Source organism: Nyctibius grandis, chromosome 3 (genome assembly GCF_013368605.1).
Source record: "Nyctibius grandis isolate bNycGra1 chromosome 3, bNycGra1.pri, whole genome shotgun sequence".
NCBI lineage: Eukaryota > Metazoa > Chordata > Aves > Nyctibiiformes > Nyctibiidae > Nyctibius > Nyctibius grandis.
This window is the reverse complement of record NC_090660.1, coordinates 53,703,081-53,720,680: the sequence shown is the minus strand read 5'-3', so window position 1 is coordinate 53,720,680 and position 17,600 is coordinate 53,703,081. Positions and strand designations below refer to the sequence as shown.

The window sequence follows — 17,600 nt, the reverse complement described above, 5'->3', positions numbered from 1 at the left end:
ACTGCCTGAAATTCCTTTCCGCAGCTCTTCCGGTGCTCTCCTGCTGACCTATTGCTGGCCCTGGCATTGGACTGGCTGAATTGGGATGGACTGAGGTTATTCAGCAATATTACCCTTGTGCAATCCTTTGCACTTCTTTTCCTTTAGTTTAGGTGTCAAGACTGTGTAGCACCATGAGTATCTCTGTCACTTCATACTACTATAATCACGCCAAATAATTAGAAAGTAAAACCAAAAAAGAATGTGAAATTGATTAATTCAAGGAAGATTCTCTTTTAAATGAACCTAGCCTGTGAAATGCACTGTGGCAGGATATAATTTTGGTAAGTCCTTCAAAGATTTTAAAAAAGGACTGGCATCTATCCTAGCTAAAATAAAAATAAAACAGTGAGTCATCACGATTAGGATAGGTCAGGATATGCTTTCCACAACACAAATGTTAATTCTGCCTCGCTTCTCCCTGCTACAACCTGGAGGAGAAAGTTCTCTTTCTTATACAGCTTTCCCTATACACAGATTGGGTGAAAATCTGCATCAACAGAAACCACATTCACAAACAGATGAAACGAGGGTTTTCTTTAGTTTTGTCTCCTTCCCCCCTCAAATTAATGGTTAATGGAAAACACTAGTAAAAACTGGTACAACAAAAGTTGTACTTCCACTTGTAAAAACTGATTGGTACCGTCACTATGTGCCATACAGTAATGAATAGTTCATCAGACAATTCTGAAACTCCTGCTTCTTCTCTTTGTCTTCTCAGTAAAGAGAAAAAAGTAGGACAGCTTGAGGAGTCACTCTAAACCAGAACCTGAGACTCTCCAAGAACTCTTCTCAGAGGATTCAAGAAAAGTTTCACACATTTCTTTTCTCAGGGGAAGCGGACCAATGGCCATAAATACAGGCAGGACACAGAAATGGATGTTTAGGAGATCTGTCTATAAACCATTTGAAAATATGTCATCCTTCAGCTAACACACTGAAAACTACGTTTGGTGCCAACCTGTTGCTCAGTCAAATCACAGAGAGTTCTTCAGGTAAGAAAGAGTATCAGTTTCTGTCAACCAGTGTTTAGAAGACAGACATGGGATTGAAGAAGAACCTGGAATATCTACAAACTCTTCTAAGCAAACAGGAAAATATGTGAATTGAGGGGTAAATCGAAACTGCTACAAAACTACCCTGGCAGAACAAAGTCAAGATTAAGGTTGCCCAGGAAACCACAAAAAGTGCCAAAAAAATTCGGTAAGAACTTCATAAAGGCCCTGTAAACTCACATGTCACTATACTCAGAGTCGAGATTTTCCAATTCTTTTCTCTAGGGAACTATGTTGATTAAAATGGTCTGAATTCCACCAGCCATGACAATGGATTTGTGAGTAGAATTATGCCAAAGTCAGTATCAGATAAGGCAATACAACTTCAGGACCTCTTTAAATGCCTCCTTTTTGTTAGCCGTGTCATGGAACCAGCTTACTTTCTAAAGGATACTCTTCACATTGTTTCATCAGAAAAGATGAGAGATGAGTCCGTTTGACTTCAGCATTGTGTGATATTTTTTATACTGGTCTGAAGGAGAATCAGGTAAAAACAAACAAGAATGATACAAGTAGCATTAGTGCTTTGAAATGCAGTCATCAGCAACCTTATCCAACAGGCTACTAGGTGACAAAGCACACCACTCGATAATAATCTGTGATTGCATCCTCACTGCAAATTCCACCAACAGGTCACAAACCCTTAAGTTTTGATATTGTTATACAGCCATTTCTGTTGACTTTCAAGAAGCCACTCCTTTACACAGACAACAAGCCCCTTACATACAGCAAGAATGTAATACTTATGAAATGGTTTCCATCTTTTTAGGTCTACATAATTGTTTTTATATTTTAAACTGTAAAAGTTTGATCGGTATGTGATACAAAGACGCTTGAATGCCTGACGTAGAGAGTTATTTGTCATCTCTACCAGTAAGCCTTTTTAGCTATTTTTACTGAGGCAGTTGTATAAAGTCAAGATGACAGTGATGTTTAAATAAGTGCCTAAAATACAGTTGGATGAAAAATCTGAGACCACATTTAATTCTCAAAAGTAACTACAAATCCAGACCAGGGGCACAATCCATGATAGGATGGCTTTGGGGGCGTTCTGAAAGCTCATTTTTCACCCAGACCATGTCAGTATTCCAGGTGAAATAATGCCATAAAAAGGATCGCCCAGTACCACTATCAGACAGCCCTGCTGCACCTTGGGGCAAGAACGGCATCATGGTTGGAAGTCGTTCAGCACCAAAGCCAACATAGAGTGAAACTATGGTGTCATGGAATGTACAGTATGTATTACAAGTTAGCTCACTTAATTAGGGGAAAATGCTCAGGCCTTCACCTTCTACTACACAAAGGCTTTTGTACGTACTGCGTCCACCACACATTCTGAAGAATGAAGCAATGAACATCTTACCTTGCATCGTTGTTTTCGTGGGTTCTGCAAACAGAGGAATGAGCAGGAGGTAGATGAGGTAGACAAAGGAAAGCCCATTGTAACGGAAAGCACAGGCTGCAATGAGAGAAAACAAATAGAACATACTGCTTAACCAGCCTGGTATAATCAAATTCAATAGCACAAAGCATTTTCCATTTGAGTTCACAATTTACCTTACCAACTTTTCACCACTTATTTAAACCATTTCTACACAAGTATTCAAGTTTATGCTTAGAATAAATAATAAAATTAAATACACTTCTGAAGTATTTTACAGTAACATACATTTTAAGTTTAGCACAAAAGATGCATCCAAGCTACAAAGACTTTGTCCAGAATGATGGACAAGTTAGTTGTTATCTAAACTTCTTACTTTCCTCATACATAAACTCATTAAACCATTCCCCACAAAAATATATAGGGATGCATAAATCAGTATTTATGAGCTCTCTTTAAGAAACTACATACAAGTTCATTATATTAAAATTAAGGATTATCAGTAAATAATGAAGAAAAATGTTGAAGTATATTCAGATTCCAAATTACAGCATGCCTAAAATCATCAGTTATCCTTAAAATAGCAATATCTTTAAGTCATTACAGAGGTCTTTGAATTTTCCTATCACCCATTTATTTGCTCTTACGAAGTTCTTCCAGTTAAAAGATTGTAAACTACAAATGGAAAAGGGCTTCGCAGCAACTTGGAACTGGTGTTATACAAGTGTTTCTAAAGAATGGAACTACTGTGTTAACTTTGTCTAATACTTCCTTTTCTATTTTAAAAAAAATTAGTGTAAATGTATTTTCCTGAAAGTATCCAGGTCAGCAGGCCATTACAACTAGCAGCAATACTGCTACAACCAAGGCACATCTTTTCAAAGAATATCATGCATATTCTGTGTTGAAAGAGTATATGGACTTCCATACAGAGAGGATAAAAGCAACAAAAAATGACAAAGTAATCTGTAATTTCACTGTGCAGCAGATGTTGAAATATTATGAGAACTACCACGTTCAACCGTTCCCATGAGATAAGTCAACTGCAGAGGCGTCAGGAGATGAATTAACCTCTACATTTATTTACTCATGGAACGTAACTAGTATCAATTAAGTTTTCTCAGCTATATCCAAAACAACTTGGTGTTGGAGGACAGATACAGTCTTAGTCCTGCCAGAAACATGTATTCCAAAAGAAAACAAGTTCCTCCAGTCACACCTCATGAAATTTCATGGGAGACTATACTGGAAATGAGTTAACAACTCAAGCATTAATTGCTCCTCATCCTCATCACATCTGTCCATTTTAGTTATAAAAACAAAACTAAGAATTCTCTTAACAAGCAAACCACACAATGGCTAAAATTTTTGTTTTCCAAACTAACCAATGTTTTGAACAACTGACTCGATTTCCTTAATAGCCCTGACATCAAGACTCTGGATTTACGCTCCACGTCTGCAGCTTAGCCAAGAAATGTGTGAACTTTATGGCTAAGTCTGGCAAGAAGGAAGGACAAGAAGCATCTATGCTCTACTTCTAAACTGACATGATTCTGCCACCAGCCTTCAAAAAAATCTGTCAAGGACTATGACATCCATTGAAGCTTGATAGATGTTTTTTCAGAGCGAAATCCAGAATGCTCAAGAGCAGCTTCTCATTCACCTGTAAGAATTTAAACTCAGATTGCTCCTGTCACTTACTACTCAAGCTCCCTTTATAGCCACAGCCTTTAAAGGCCACACAAAGACTCACACCTACCACTTGTAACTAAAGAAAATTGCAAGATAAAGTAAATAGGATCTATCCCACTGGGAATTCTGTAAGCAATTATCACAGGTTTAAAGTGAATGTACTTGAGGAGAGGGAGTCAGCCCCACTATCATGCTCCTACTCTCGGGGTGCTCTGCAGAGGAGCAGAGGATGTGCTATGGCCATTAGTGGCCTTCTTGGAATGAATGGCAAAGAGGACACTCCTGAGATCATTACAAATCCATAAACCAACCTTTTTGCAAGCTTAATTTGGGGTAGAAAGTTCTTTGGCATTCATAGAAAAAGGTACAATAGTGGTTCAAGGCTGATCTAAAGCCTGAAGGCTTTTCTACTTCAAGGGGAAAGATCAATGTTCTCAGTCATTCTGGTAGCAGAATAATAGTATTAGGAGGTAACACTATTATCCAGTTATTACAGGGATTGTGCCAATCAGCTTTTAATCATATTAAACAGCTTACTTATTTTAGTGCATTATTATACACATTTTCGTCTTTCTTCAGAATTGAGATCACTGCACTTCTTGTAGAGCACTCAGTCTTCTAAGTACAAAGATAGAAAACAGCAACTATGTGCTTTAGATACCCTCCTTTATTAGCCATATATCAACTACTGCCTTGCTAACAAGTCCATGTAAAATATTTTGAACCTCTACTTATATCGAAGCATTCTCAAGCGAACTAGTAACCTTGGCTAGACATTGCCTGGAAAACTGACGTTTATTTAAACAGTTGTAAGAGCACGAGCAATACATTTCTCAGAATTAATAAATTAAAAACATCAAAACTGAGCTGCAACATTCAGTCCATTCACTATTTCTGTATTGTGTTTCTTTGTCTCCATTCATCTAGTACATTTTGCTGAAGAGACCAGTGAGTTACAAAGCTAATGTGACAGAGCAAAGAGCCATGACTGAACATATTCTTAGCAATATAAAAGATCAGAAAACAGCAGTTGCACTGTATTTATATATTTACACTGCACTGCAACATTATTTGTCAAATACATAGTTCTGGGCCTCCGAGTTCAAGGAAGACAAGCAACTACTGGAGAGAGTCCAGTGGAGGGCTACAAAGATGATTAGAGGACTGGAGCATCTCTCTTATGAGGAAAGCCTCAGGGAGATGGGTCTGTTTAGCCTGGAAAAGAGAAGACTGAGGGGGGATCTTATCAAAGCTTACAAATACCTTAGGGGCTGGTGTCGAGAGGATGGGGTCAGACTCTTCTCAGTGGTATCCAGTGACAGTACAAGAGGCAACGGGCACAAACTGAAACATGGGAAGTTCCATCTGAATATGAGGAAAAAATTCTTTACTTTGAGGGTGACAGAGCACTGGAACAGGCTGCCCAGGGAGGCTGTGGAGTCTCCTTCTCTGGAGATATTCAAAACCCGCCTGGACGGGACCCTGTGCAGCTTGCTCTAAGGGAATCTGCTTTGGCAGGGGGTTGGACTAGGTGATCTCCAGAGGTCCCTTCCAACCCCACCCATTCTGTGATTCTGTGATATGTATTCCTAGGTTCTGATGCTCAAAACTATCTAGAACAAGTTGTTGGGCATAAAATCAGCTTCAGTTTGTCACTGATTCAACAACAAAGAATGATTCAAAAAAGCAAATGAACCCATCCTCTGCACACCCTCTGCCATACAAAAAGGTCTCCTTTTGCAAAGGCAGCTGTACGCAGATGTACATCACAATGGAAAGTCCCATTTGAGGTCAATGGAATTCCATCAACAGAAAAAGCACCTACATAAACAAATTTCTTGGCAAACCAGGTGGTCTAGAAATTTCTGGATATTTGGGTTACATTGGTCAGTTTGCACTATCAGTTCTGTATAAAAATTAATGTAATTTTAGCATTTTAGGCTTATTACCTCTTCTCAAAATTGTCTAATCAATTAGCGAAATTAATTTCAGAGGAATTATTCTTGAACTATATTTACCTTAAAATTTACTGCTTTCTATTTCTAGACCTAAGGAGACTGTGTTCTCAAAAGCTTTTTTTCTCCGCAACTACACAAACTGGACTATTAACAGAGATTACTTCTCCATACAAACCTTCCCTTATCTATTTTTTCATATAAAGTGTCCTGTAGAAATATAACAATACTTTGAAGACATTTGGTAAAAAGAAATATTTCCTAAGCTGAAAGTGTTAATTTTATTAGTATCCAGGAATCCCTTCAATTTCTTAGTTTCAGAAGTATGGGTTTGCCTAAAACAAACACGAAACAAAAAGCTTAAATAGGTAAATATACCACACATTCAAAGGCCATATACACTTTCTTCTCTTCAGACTTTTTTTTAAACCACATTTATCACCATGTTTTCTAAGAGCCTCTAGTAACAAAACTCCAGAAATGTGATTTTCAGCTCTGAAGTTCTGCCACTGTTCAGAGTCCAATGATAGCAGTAATACAAAATTGTGAAAAGACATAAAAAACAGAGCTATTAATATACAGCATATTAGTATATTAGAAGCAAACTTAGCTTTTTTATCATCATCAGCTGAAGTACTTTAGGGCACCTTCCCTTGGCTGGCAAGAAAAGAGCTCTTTATAACATATAAGATTGACTTCTCCATTCGTAGGTAAGATTATTTGAACTATTTCTGTTTTAATGCATAGCATGCTAAAAAAATACTACTTTTAAAGACAGGATTAGAATGTCATCTAAGACAAAGTTATGACAATTTAATACATCTTTATGCCATAACAGTCAGAAAAAAAATATATAGTGAAAAAATAACATGCAGATGTATAAAATTTTCACAAAAGACTGACATGTAAGTTATTTGTAGCAAAAAATTTGTAGCTGTAGATATCTCATCTTTCTGGCATCCAGTCATTTGTTCAAACAAATCAAAAATTACAGTCACAGATAACTGATGTTCTCTTTCACCATGTCTCTAAAGGTATTCATAATTCATTAATCCTGCTACGTCATACATACCTTAAAAAAATATGTACAAAGAAAAAAAATCTCTAAAGGCTGCTCTGCTGACATATTCTGGGACTAACAGAGAACAGAAATCAGCTCTGAGCACTGAAAGAGGGTAGATTTAGATTAGATATGAGGAAGAAATTCTTTCCTGTGAGGGTGGTGAGACACTGGAACAGGTTGCCCAGAGAAGCCGTGGATGCCCCTTCCCTGGCAGTGTTCAAGGCCAGGTTGGATGGGGCTTTGAGCAACGTGGTCTAGTGGTAGGTGTCCTTGCCTGTGGCAGGGGGGTTGGAACTAGATGATCTTTAAGGACCCTTCCAACCCAAATCATTCTACGATTCTATGAAATTTTGCAATGAAGAACACATTTTAAAACATCTTCACAAGTTTTGTTAGGAAATTACTATAATGATGACGTCATATAGGTAAAACTACTCAGGTAAGAGCATTAATTTTATCATAATACAAAACCTTTCCTATTATGCTACAATCACTAGAGCAAATATTTGTGTTGAAAGCCTTAAAAAAAAGTCCCCAAAGCTGAGTAGTATTATTAACATAATGATCCAAAATTTCTATTAGATAAGAGTATAAGAATATTTTAGGTTTAAGAACAACTCCTTAGACAGCCTTACACACGAATTGAGCTCTTTATTTTCTTGAAATTAAGAAGAATTGACATTACACCTATAAACTTATAGATTACTGATTTTTTAAGGGCTGCTTGTATATTTCTTGGCATAGTCAATATAAACCAGTCAATATTACAGCACTAAAAGAGGGCATTCATTATTGTATGTTGTTTTTTTCTAAATTAAAAAAAAAAACTAAACATGCATTTCACTGTGATTTCACAAAGTTATTATCTAAAACTTCATGAAAAGGACATACTCTTAAGTGATATACCTTCCAAAATTATGTTTCCTTTTCCTTTATTAGACAATACTTTTATATGCCCCAGATTGCAGTATATACATCCTCTGTATATATGCATTCAAAAAAAAATAAAGGGACTTCCAGACAGCCCGCAATTTATGGCTTGTTAAGGAACACAGATTATGTTTGCTCAAACTATTTTAGTTTGAACCATATCTTTAACACAGAATTAGAAAAAAATATTTTTTGAGGTTTTTATTACAATAAAGTTGAAAAATCTAATTCTTTCTTAACATAGATATGTGCAGTATACACCATACAAAATTAAAAATGAGTCTTAAAAAAGAGAAAATCATAAATCACATGACATCATGTAATCTTGTCCTTCTAGATTTTATTTTTCATTATTATATGATAGCCAAAGAAGAATGCTTTTGAACTTGAAGAAATATACTGCTGCTTCTTAGACTCACCACCAAGTTTCTACTTGTAGATACTGGGTTTTTCCAAGCGAACATCAGAATTCTAACAGCTGCTATATGTTATTTTTTCATATTTATACCAACAGTTCTTTCCTTTCTTCTACTTCAAGAGGATAACTTGTATAGAATTTATATTTTACCTGTTAAATAAGAAATATTGGACGGCAAAGCAGGGTGGCAATAGAGAAATTTGCACTGAGCTTGATCTTAGAAAGGGGAGGGGAAAAAAAGCCTCATAAAGGATGTGTTTAGTTTCATGCTACACAAATTTTAAAAAGCATTCCATTCAGAAGTGGAAACTACCTGTTCAAAAATCATCCTTTAAGAGTGCAGGCATAGTACCAAAGGGCTACCGACTTCTCATTTGTAAGCTGTAACTGTGTCAAAAGCCACGAGAAGTGAAAATATGAAGGACACGTAAAGACAGAATTAGCCATCCACTCACTATTTCTGAATTTATCTTACTAAAAAGGCACTGTCGTTAATGTTAACAGAATAACGTATTGCTTGCTATACCCTTTTCTGTTCAAGAACTATGTAAAACCAGGTTTTTTCCACATATTTCTACTGTAGGTTTGAGACTATTACACATCGTTCTTAGACTTATCTTCTCTGGACTAATGTGTTCATGCTAATGTGTGCACTCACATGAGAAGGAATTTGTTCAGCCAACTACAGGGACATCGTATGTCTTCTACATTCAGCAGGATACTGCATAGTGCTTGCATCTTGTTTTACAACTTTACAGCTGCAAGATCATTAAGAAATCTATGCAAGGATATTCTTCAAGATTGCTATCTTTAAACTAAAATTTGGTTTAACATTCATGCTTATTTTTTCAGTGACAGAAAAAACATTCAGTGAAAATATCGTTGGAAAAAGTGCTGCTGAAAAAATGTCTAACCCTGAGCAGGCAAGGGCTGTTGGCTGAAAGACAGAGCTGATGTTGTCCACACATTCTTATACCCAGCTGATCTGAAATAAATCTCTGAAAGCAAGGAGCCAAAAAGCAAAGAGAAAGGCAATCAGCAGCTGATTGATCTCTGAAACTACCTGGTCTCCAGGAGGACAAGCACTCAGACCTTAAAGCTAGGAGAACACAGCACCATTTTCCCATCTCTAATGCTATAATTTTTCATGGTTACTCCACAGTTAATATCAAATTTTCTACCAGTTACATCCTCAGAATTCTGAAAACACACGATTAACATCTAATTCAGATGACTAAAACAGACAGCCTTTTCTACTAGGTGAATGAGACACTGATACTCACCCAAGATGACCAGCTTCTGGTACAAAATACCAGTCTAAGAAGTTAGAGTAAAACAACCACTAAAAGCCAATACATCTCCTCCTCCAAGGGCTGCACAAGACCAGCCATGAATGTGCGCCATGAATGGTCAACACTTCCAGGAGGATACACAGTTAAGCTTCTTCTGGATTATCAATAAAACACTGTCCTAATGACATGAGTATTAGGCCTTTCCACTTGTGCAGCCCTCCGATAAGACACTTATCAGTCAGTTCCCATATTCTTTAGAATATTCACAGTTTGGGAATTTTTAAAATGTATTATTTTTTACCCAAATCATCTTACTGGACACCAAAAGCTGCCTAACCAAGGCAAGTAGGTCCTGCACTAGGCCATGTGGAATCAACCTTCAGGAGACTAGATCTCCTCTAGAAAAACTGACTTATATTGGCAGTCCACCACAAAGACTCCAGAAGACCTTTCTTTTCATTGCCTAGTGCAATCAGCTTAAGAGATGCAAAGACATAAGCCATTGCAGTTTCTCCTTATGCACGCACATTCCTGTATGCCAAGGCAAGCCGCTCCACAGTTACAAACACAAACACAGCTTTCATTGCCGACAAAGTATGATGAAGTAGTAACAATTCAGAAGTTTTGAGCAACATTTTAAACTGTGGTGAAGTGGACTACATGGACTATACAAGAGCTCAGCAAGTAGAAAATGTAAATATTGAATGAGATAAGATGATGTCAAATTTATAGAACAAGAACCAGTGTGAACAAAGGATTTTGCAAGGAAAAGGAGTTAAAACAAAACAAAACAAAAACCACCTCCTGTTAGTCAGACAGACAAGTATTACCAACAATGGGATACAGAGAGTATAGGTCAAGACTGCTGAGAAAAGTCTTTTTATTGCTATTTTTATCTGCAAAAAGCTTTTAAGTTTAAAGCTTTTTATTTTCTAGTAATACTCTCTCAATAATAAAACAAGTAGATTAAAAATTAAGTTAGTTGCAGTAAGAAATCTGTTACCAGTTTCTGAAGAACCGTAAAGTTGTATTACTTCCATAAATGACTATTTTTTATTTCTTTTAACACTTCTTCAGATTTCAGATTTCTGTTGCAGAATTACAAAACTTCTCTTTCAGAAATTTTTCCTCCAAGATTCTTTACAATAACAAGGAAACAATTGTCACTCATTGTAACACTAGATATGCTGTAAACAACCTATTTTTAAGAATAAAACTCTAAAAGTGACCAAAAATGTCCCTCTTCAAGAACCATACATTATAATAATGTCAAGTATCTCATAGGCACAGTGCCCAGCGAGCTTTAGCTATCTGTGAACTTTATTTCTTCTTACCATACTTCAGAAGAAGGGGTTAACTCCTGGCACAGTGTTGTTCTCACTCACTTGTGAGCAATTTCACTCAAAATAATGCTCATGACAGATGAGACTGGAATTATACACTGCTGTGCAAGACAGTTAAGTGAAATGCATGTAATCTTATCATCCTTTTAGAGCAAATTAATGGTTATAGCCTATGGAGTGCAGTGCAGAACCACGCAGAACTATCTCAGCTCAGGACAAGTTTCCTCCTGCATCGACCAACACTCCTTCCACATTAAACAGCTGTGCTGATAACGCCGTGCTAAGGTATACCACTCCCCACCCTGCTCCTGAGCCAACATTTCAACATGGTGCTGCTTTGTGCAGCATCATGTATGTAGCGTGTGCTACCCGCCCAAGAGAAAACTTTTTTCTTTTGGAAAAAAACATGAATGCTTTGATAAACAGATAAATACTATGCATTTGGTTCATGTCAGCACTTCTACAATCACATTTTTCATTGGTCAGTGCTCATCAGGAGAGATGACTGCTGGACAGTGAACACTTTTCAAAGGGTTTTGGGGTTTTTTTTTCCCTTTTACTTTTTTCCCCTTTCCCCTCTTTCTCAGAGCAGCAGTTTCACTAAGCTTTCTCTCCATCAGAAACCACCCGGAACCAGTTTTAACTTTGTGGAAAATATTGTCTCGGAATTGAGTGCAGAGAGAGAAGACAAAACACCTTACTCACCTCTTTCTTTCAGCTCTTAGGGACAGGAGCTATGCTCCCCAGTTGTCTTTGACATGAGGAAAATGAACAAAAAGCGTCAGGTTCAACGTGTTCAATCACCACGTTACTCAGAAAAATGTATTTTAAAGGAGTACCTACTCTCACAAGCAAACCCAATGTCAATATGCTTTATTGACATGACTAAGTACAGAATTACTTCCAAAGTAAAAAACAGGATGGACAGCATCATCAGTATTTCTCCCATTAGAAAGATCTACTTAACATTATAATTCATTTCAAGCTCAGTGGCAGTTCGGAACTAAATTAAGACTTTCTACTGTCTCTTAGATTGCCTTAAGGTTTTGACATTTCTACATTGTGTTGGTAACCTCTTACTCAACCAATGAATTTGAGACAAGGTGGCATTTTTTTGGTTGAGTGGTTTGATTTAAGATTTTTTGACACTTCTTTACATATATGCCTTTCAGTTCCAGTCTCTTCTCTCACAGTGATTAAAGCTCATTGCAGGTACACACTCTCCCCTTCCCTCACCCACCTCATATAATTAACACATGCAAAGTAAGCTCTACTCAGAAAACAGTGGTCCTAACCTCTGTCCAAAAAAAAAATGGCAATGAGTCTCCCTATTTTTACATAACAAAAATAGACAGCAAATCTGGGATCTATGTTGTCCTCAGGCTTTGTGATCAGGACAGCATGCCAGCCATCAAAATAGTGAGCACTCAACTTCATGAGCTCATTTCACTGAAGTCACAACATTTTGCATTATGTGAACACATATATTCATTCATTTGTCTGAGAAGAGGAAGAAGACGTTGTATTCCTCCACCGAGGTGGCTGCCTGTGGAAGGGACACTGTCTGTGTTCTCATCCCTGCTCCAGAAACAGCTCTTCTGTCTCCAAGCTTCTCTCTCTAGGAAAGTAACTGGGAGCTAAAGAAACCACTCTGCTCCTCATTCATTTTCATGGGATGAGAAAAGCGTGTTTCTTGCCCCCTGGACATCCGGAAAGAGCAGTACAGTTGTGCTGTTACAGTTGCATAACCCTGGCAAGACTCAAACTAAAAATAACAGCAAACGCAGAACGCAGATGACGACCAAACGTCACACAGTGCTACTGCTAAACACAACATCAGCGAGGCACAGATGTGGAGACAGTTGTGTGACAGAGAGATCTCCACAAGCAGAAAGGGACCAAGCCCTTCATTTACAGCTGTGAAGAAGCTATCAGACACCAAGAACAGCTACTCAGCCAAATGCTTCCAGCAACTAGAAGTGAAAATTTCAGCATATTTTACCAATCCCCCACAGTCATCCACACCCATCATCTTTTAAAACACATAAATCACCACAAATCAATTGACATAAGATGCAGAAAGAATCAAGTCATTTTTTTTGCCAGCTGTTGGTTACGCTGGCTGACACCAGTCCTAAAAAACCCTGAGTCAGATCAAGGACGCAGCAAAAATACTAACCCAGAGAAACGCCTCTGAGGAGTATAAACATGACTAAACATCAGAGAGGTGTTAACATTAAGAAATATGAGCATCATTAGTGAAGTTACAAATATGAATGCAGTGTTTAAAACTCTGCCATTATTTATTCCAGTAGAGGAAAGGACAGATAAACTTCCTTTCTTTGTCCATCACTGAAAAAAAGGGCTCAGAGAGTTGCAACTGCAAGCTATAAATCTGGGTAATGAAGGAGCACTTCAGACAGTGCTACAAAGCCGCAGTGTTTACCAAAGGAAACAGAATTTTAAAAATACTTATCTCCAGGATATCTGTCAATTGCGTAAAGCAGATGCAAGCCCCTCATTCTTGCAGTGTCACTATTCCCAACTGATGTTTCTTGTACAAAATAATAAACCACTTTTTGCTTGAAGAAGAATTGTGCATCTCTTTCTTTCCTTACAATATGCTAAGTGGTTTTCTCTTATTGTGAAGAAGTTAAGTTTTGATCTACTACTGGAATCTACTCAGGAATGCCATGAATTGCCTTGCAAAGTATTTCTTATAACTAGGAACCAGGAAAGGATCCTGGAGAACACAAAGAATTGCAGAACCCAGGGAGATGTTGAGAGACTTTATAACAGAAAATTTGGTTTGATCAGTGTCCTGGTTTGGCCTGGAAAACCAGGCCGATTTTCCTTTCAGTGATTTTTACTTTCAGCTAAGTCTCCTCTAAATAACTGCACTTTCTGAAACTAACTGCATGTTTTTGCAGACAGTGTCTGCTTCCAGGACTGATAACGCTCGAAGTTTGTAGTTATCGCTGAGGCACCGGTAGGGATGTTGTGCAGTAAGGCTCTTGCTGTACTTTTTTCTTAGAGAAACCAAGGTCACCGCTGGATTCCTCACTGCTTACAAGTGAAAAGCTGAAGGGGGGGTCGCAGCTGCAGGGGGGAGCAGACAGGGCAGGTGACCCAAAATTGACCAACGAGGGTATTCCATCCCATACACGTCATTCTCGGTATAAAGCGGGGGGATCACGAGGGTCTCTCCCCTCTTGCTCACTCTTGCTCTTTCTGCTATGGCCGGTGTCCAAGGAGGACTCCGACTGTTTTCCTGCTGCCCCCGATCCTGATCTGTGCATCCCTGAATCCAGCTCTCGACCGTCGCTAGGCCCAGCCTGGGCCTTCCCGGAGCCTGCCCTGCAGTGCCGGTGGTGACGTTGCTGACATCGGGGGAGCTCGATCTTGGTTTTGTATATATATTTGTATATATTTGATTATTCCAATATTATTATTATACTCTTTTTCATTATTATAGGTTTATTAAAACTGTTTTAACTTTCCAACCCGTAAGTCTCTCTCCCTTTTCCCTTTCCCTTTCCCTTCGGGTCGGGGGGGGAGGGTTAACAGAGAGCGTCTGCTGCAGGTTTAATCGCCAGCCCAGCTTTAAGATTACTTATCCTGGAGAAGCAATACTTAAACCCATCTGACTCTCAATGAAATTCCACATGCACATGACCACAGTCTCTGCAAGACTGAGTCCTTCTGTGACAGATGCATTTTACTGTGGGTTTCAAATACAACGCTTACCTAACATTGAGTGAAAAACATCTATCAGAAGTCCTATCATTGAAACAGGACCATGGCCTTGTGCAGTTTTCAAACAGACAGTGCATATAGTCATTTAAGAAAAGCAAAAACATCATCTTCATTGTGCATTTATTCTGAGTAGAAACATTCCCTAGAAAGAACAAGGCACATATGTTAAAGCTGCATCTGTTTTATGCACATCATTCAAAACACTTTCTCTGCCCTCAAAGTCTTGCAGTCTATGGTGCTCAGTTCAGGTTGCCAAATCTCTGGTACGTGTGGGAGGCCTTCTTCCACGTATCCATTTTCTATTACACAGCATCTGTAGCAATGTTTTCTTCCCTTGGAATATGATTTGCAGAAAATCCCCCAGACCTTTGATAAGCTCCCAGCCAAATTTTAAGAGCAAGACTGGAAATTTGAAATTATTTAATACCTCTTTCATGTTTATATAACAAACCATTGTGTCCTCGTCCAAGAATATTTGAATGTGGGAAGTTAAGAAGTTTAACTTGAAGAAAACTTCCCACGCAGCTAGTAATTCTAATCTGTTTATATCTAGGCTCAATATAAAGTCTGACTACGTATTTCTTTGGAGTCAAGCCACTGTCCTGAAGATAATCAATGATATTATGCAGTATCCCATCAGCATAAAAAGTAAAGCAATCGTATCCTACCAAGGAAATTAGGGTTCTGGATTCATGCAACTTCTAGTGCTCTCAATGCAGCCAACCACAAAGTAAAGGATTATTTGTTGCAGGGGAAGGAAGAGATAATAAAAACTGTTCATCATTAGGTATGTTCTAAACACATGAAGACTGGTACAGATAAAGTCAAGGGTCATAACATGAATCTTCATGCTCAAAATGCAATGGTGTACTTTTCTCACTTAAAAAAAAAACAAACCACAAAACAAAACAAAAATCAAACAAAAAAAAATACCCCAGCATCTCATTAATTGGGCAAGTTCTCAGATTTGGAGAAATGAGTCCACTGAGAATCTCAGATCTACTTCTTGAGAAAAGAGCCAAAGTATACATCCTGGAGGATTAAAACTAAGTGAAGGGCACATTAAATTTGATTTAAACATATCCTGAAAATTTAAGAAAGATCCAAACACCAAGCTGTCTTTCAAGTAAAAAAAAAAAATGTGTTTTTTTCACAATCTCTGCAGGGAAGTCAATGATTCCTAACTGACAAGGGTTCTATATACAGTGAAGATAACAGCAGTAAAGACTTACATAATCCTTATAACTTTATTTATGAGCACTTCCACTAGTAAAAATTTTTATCTGTTCAAGAAAGTATTTTTGTCAGTAAACTGATAAAATTTATACCAGTTGAGCATGTAAAACATGGATTTCAAAGCAGTCTTTTTGAGTAAACTGACCAGAATTAATCTTGGATGAACTCTGTAGCCGAGAAAAGAATTGTGGCAGAATAAGTAAAATTGGGTTTTGTTCAAACACAGAGGATTCCCTTCATTAACAGCAAGATCAATGTACAACAGCCAGTCAGTTTGTCAAGACTATTCTTATTTGTCACTCTAGAAAAATAATGAACTTCATGCTTTACCACATGGCATTAACTGATGGAAGTGGGAAGATGACGCTGCAGAAAGCAAAACAGCAGCCACTTACAAGCTTGTTGTTCTACTAATGTGTTATTGGGTCAAAAGAGGAAAGATTTTTTACCGCAGAGGCAAGAGAAGGTTCTTTCAATAAGCAGAAGTAGTAGTAATAATAATAATTATTAAAAGGATTCATTGAAATAAATTAGTTGTTGGGGTTTTTTTTAAACCAAGAAAAATGAAAACTATTTTTCAGTTGGAAAAGGGGAAAATAATGCCTGAAATATTTATGATGTGAAAGCTGCAGCTGTGGAACTTTTTCCTGCTTTATCCATTCATATGAGATCCTCCCTCACCGCAATTACCTATCCACTTACAAAGCACTTCAAAGGGGCATTACAGTTCATTTTGAATATTCAGTGTTCCCACATAATTTTCTTGGTTTTGCCACTGAACAATTTTGAGAACTAAATTGTTTTGAATCTAAATTTCCAAAGTTATTCCATTGTAGCTACAAGAAAATACACCCATTAAAACAAAAAGGGGAGAAAAAAAAAGGCACAACTGCCTTCTCAGCTCTTTGATCAGAACAGAAGCATGCCAGCAGCAAAATTCACATAACTCACGATCATATCAACTGCTAAATGAGTTAGGACTCTGCTACTAACATACATTAAAGAAAGCTAGAGTTAGTGTGATTTCATAACCAGTAAGTGAATGTCAGCATGACTAAAAGCATTTATCCTTTGTTTAGAGCATCATGAGCTACTTGTAAAAATGTCGCTCTTCTATAAATGATAGAGTATGCCATCGCTGCCCCCAGAGTTCTACCAATTCAGAAGATCCTCAGGATTCCAATTTTGGAACAGTTCTAGGAAAAACCTGTCTGACTTCATTCCCCAATAAATGCTCTAAGGTACAGATTTTAAGATGACTGCTAAAAAACAACCAGAAAACATGCTCACCCATTTTCAGTTTCTATTTTTGTACCTGTAGAAAATGGGAAAGTATTCTGTAGTATGTTGGATGCACATGTATCCATTTTCATACTGTCTATATGCTATCATACCAAGAAAAAAAGTCTTGTTTCACGCTAGAAGACAAGGAGGTGTGAG

At 37.6% G+C, this 17,600-nt stretch overlaps 1 protein-coding gene across 1 annotated transcript in view; it reads right to left on the bottom strand.

Annotated features, from left to right (window-relative positions):
- Positions 1–17,600, bottom strand: part of PIEZO2 (piezo type mechanosensitive ion channel component 2) — a 350,494-nt gene that overhangs the window by 280,110 nt on the left and 52,784 nt on the right. The window contains 1 exon segment of the mRNA XM_068395843.1: positions 2,458–2,553. Within this exon segment, the coding sequence (XP_068251944.1) occupies positions 2,458–2,553 (96 nt within the window).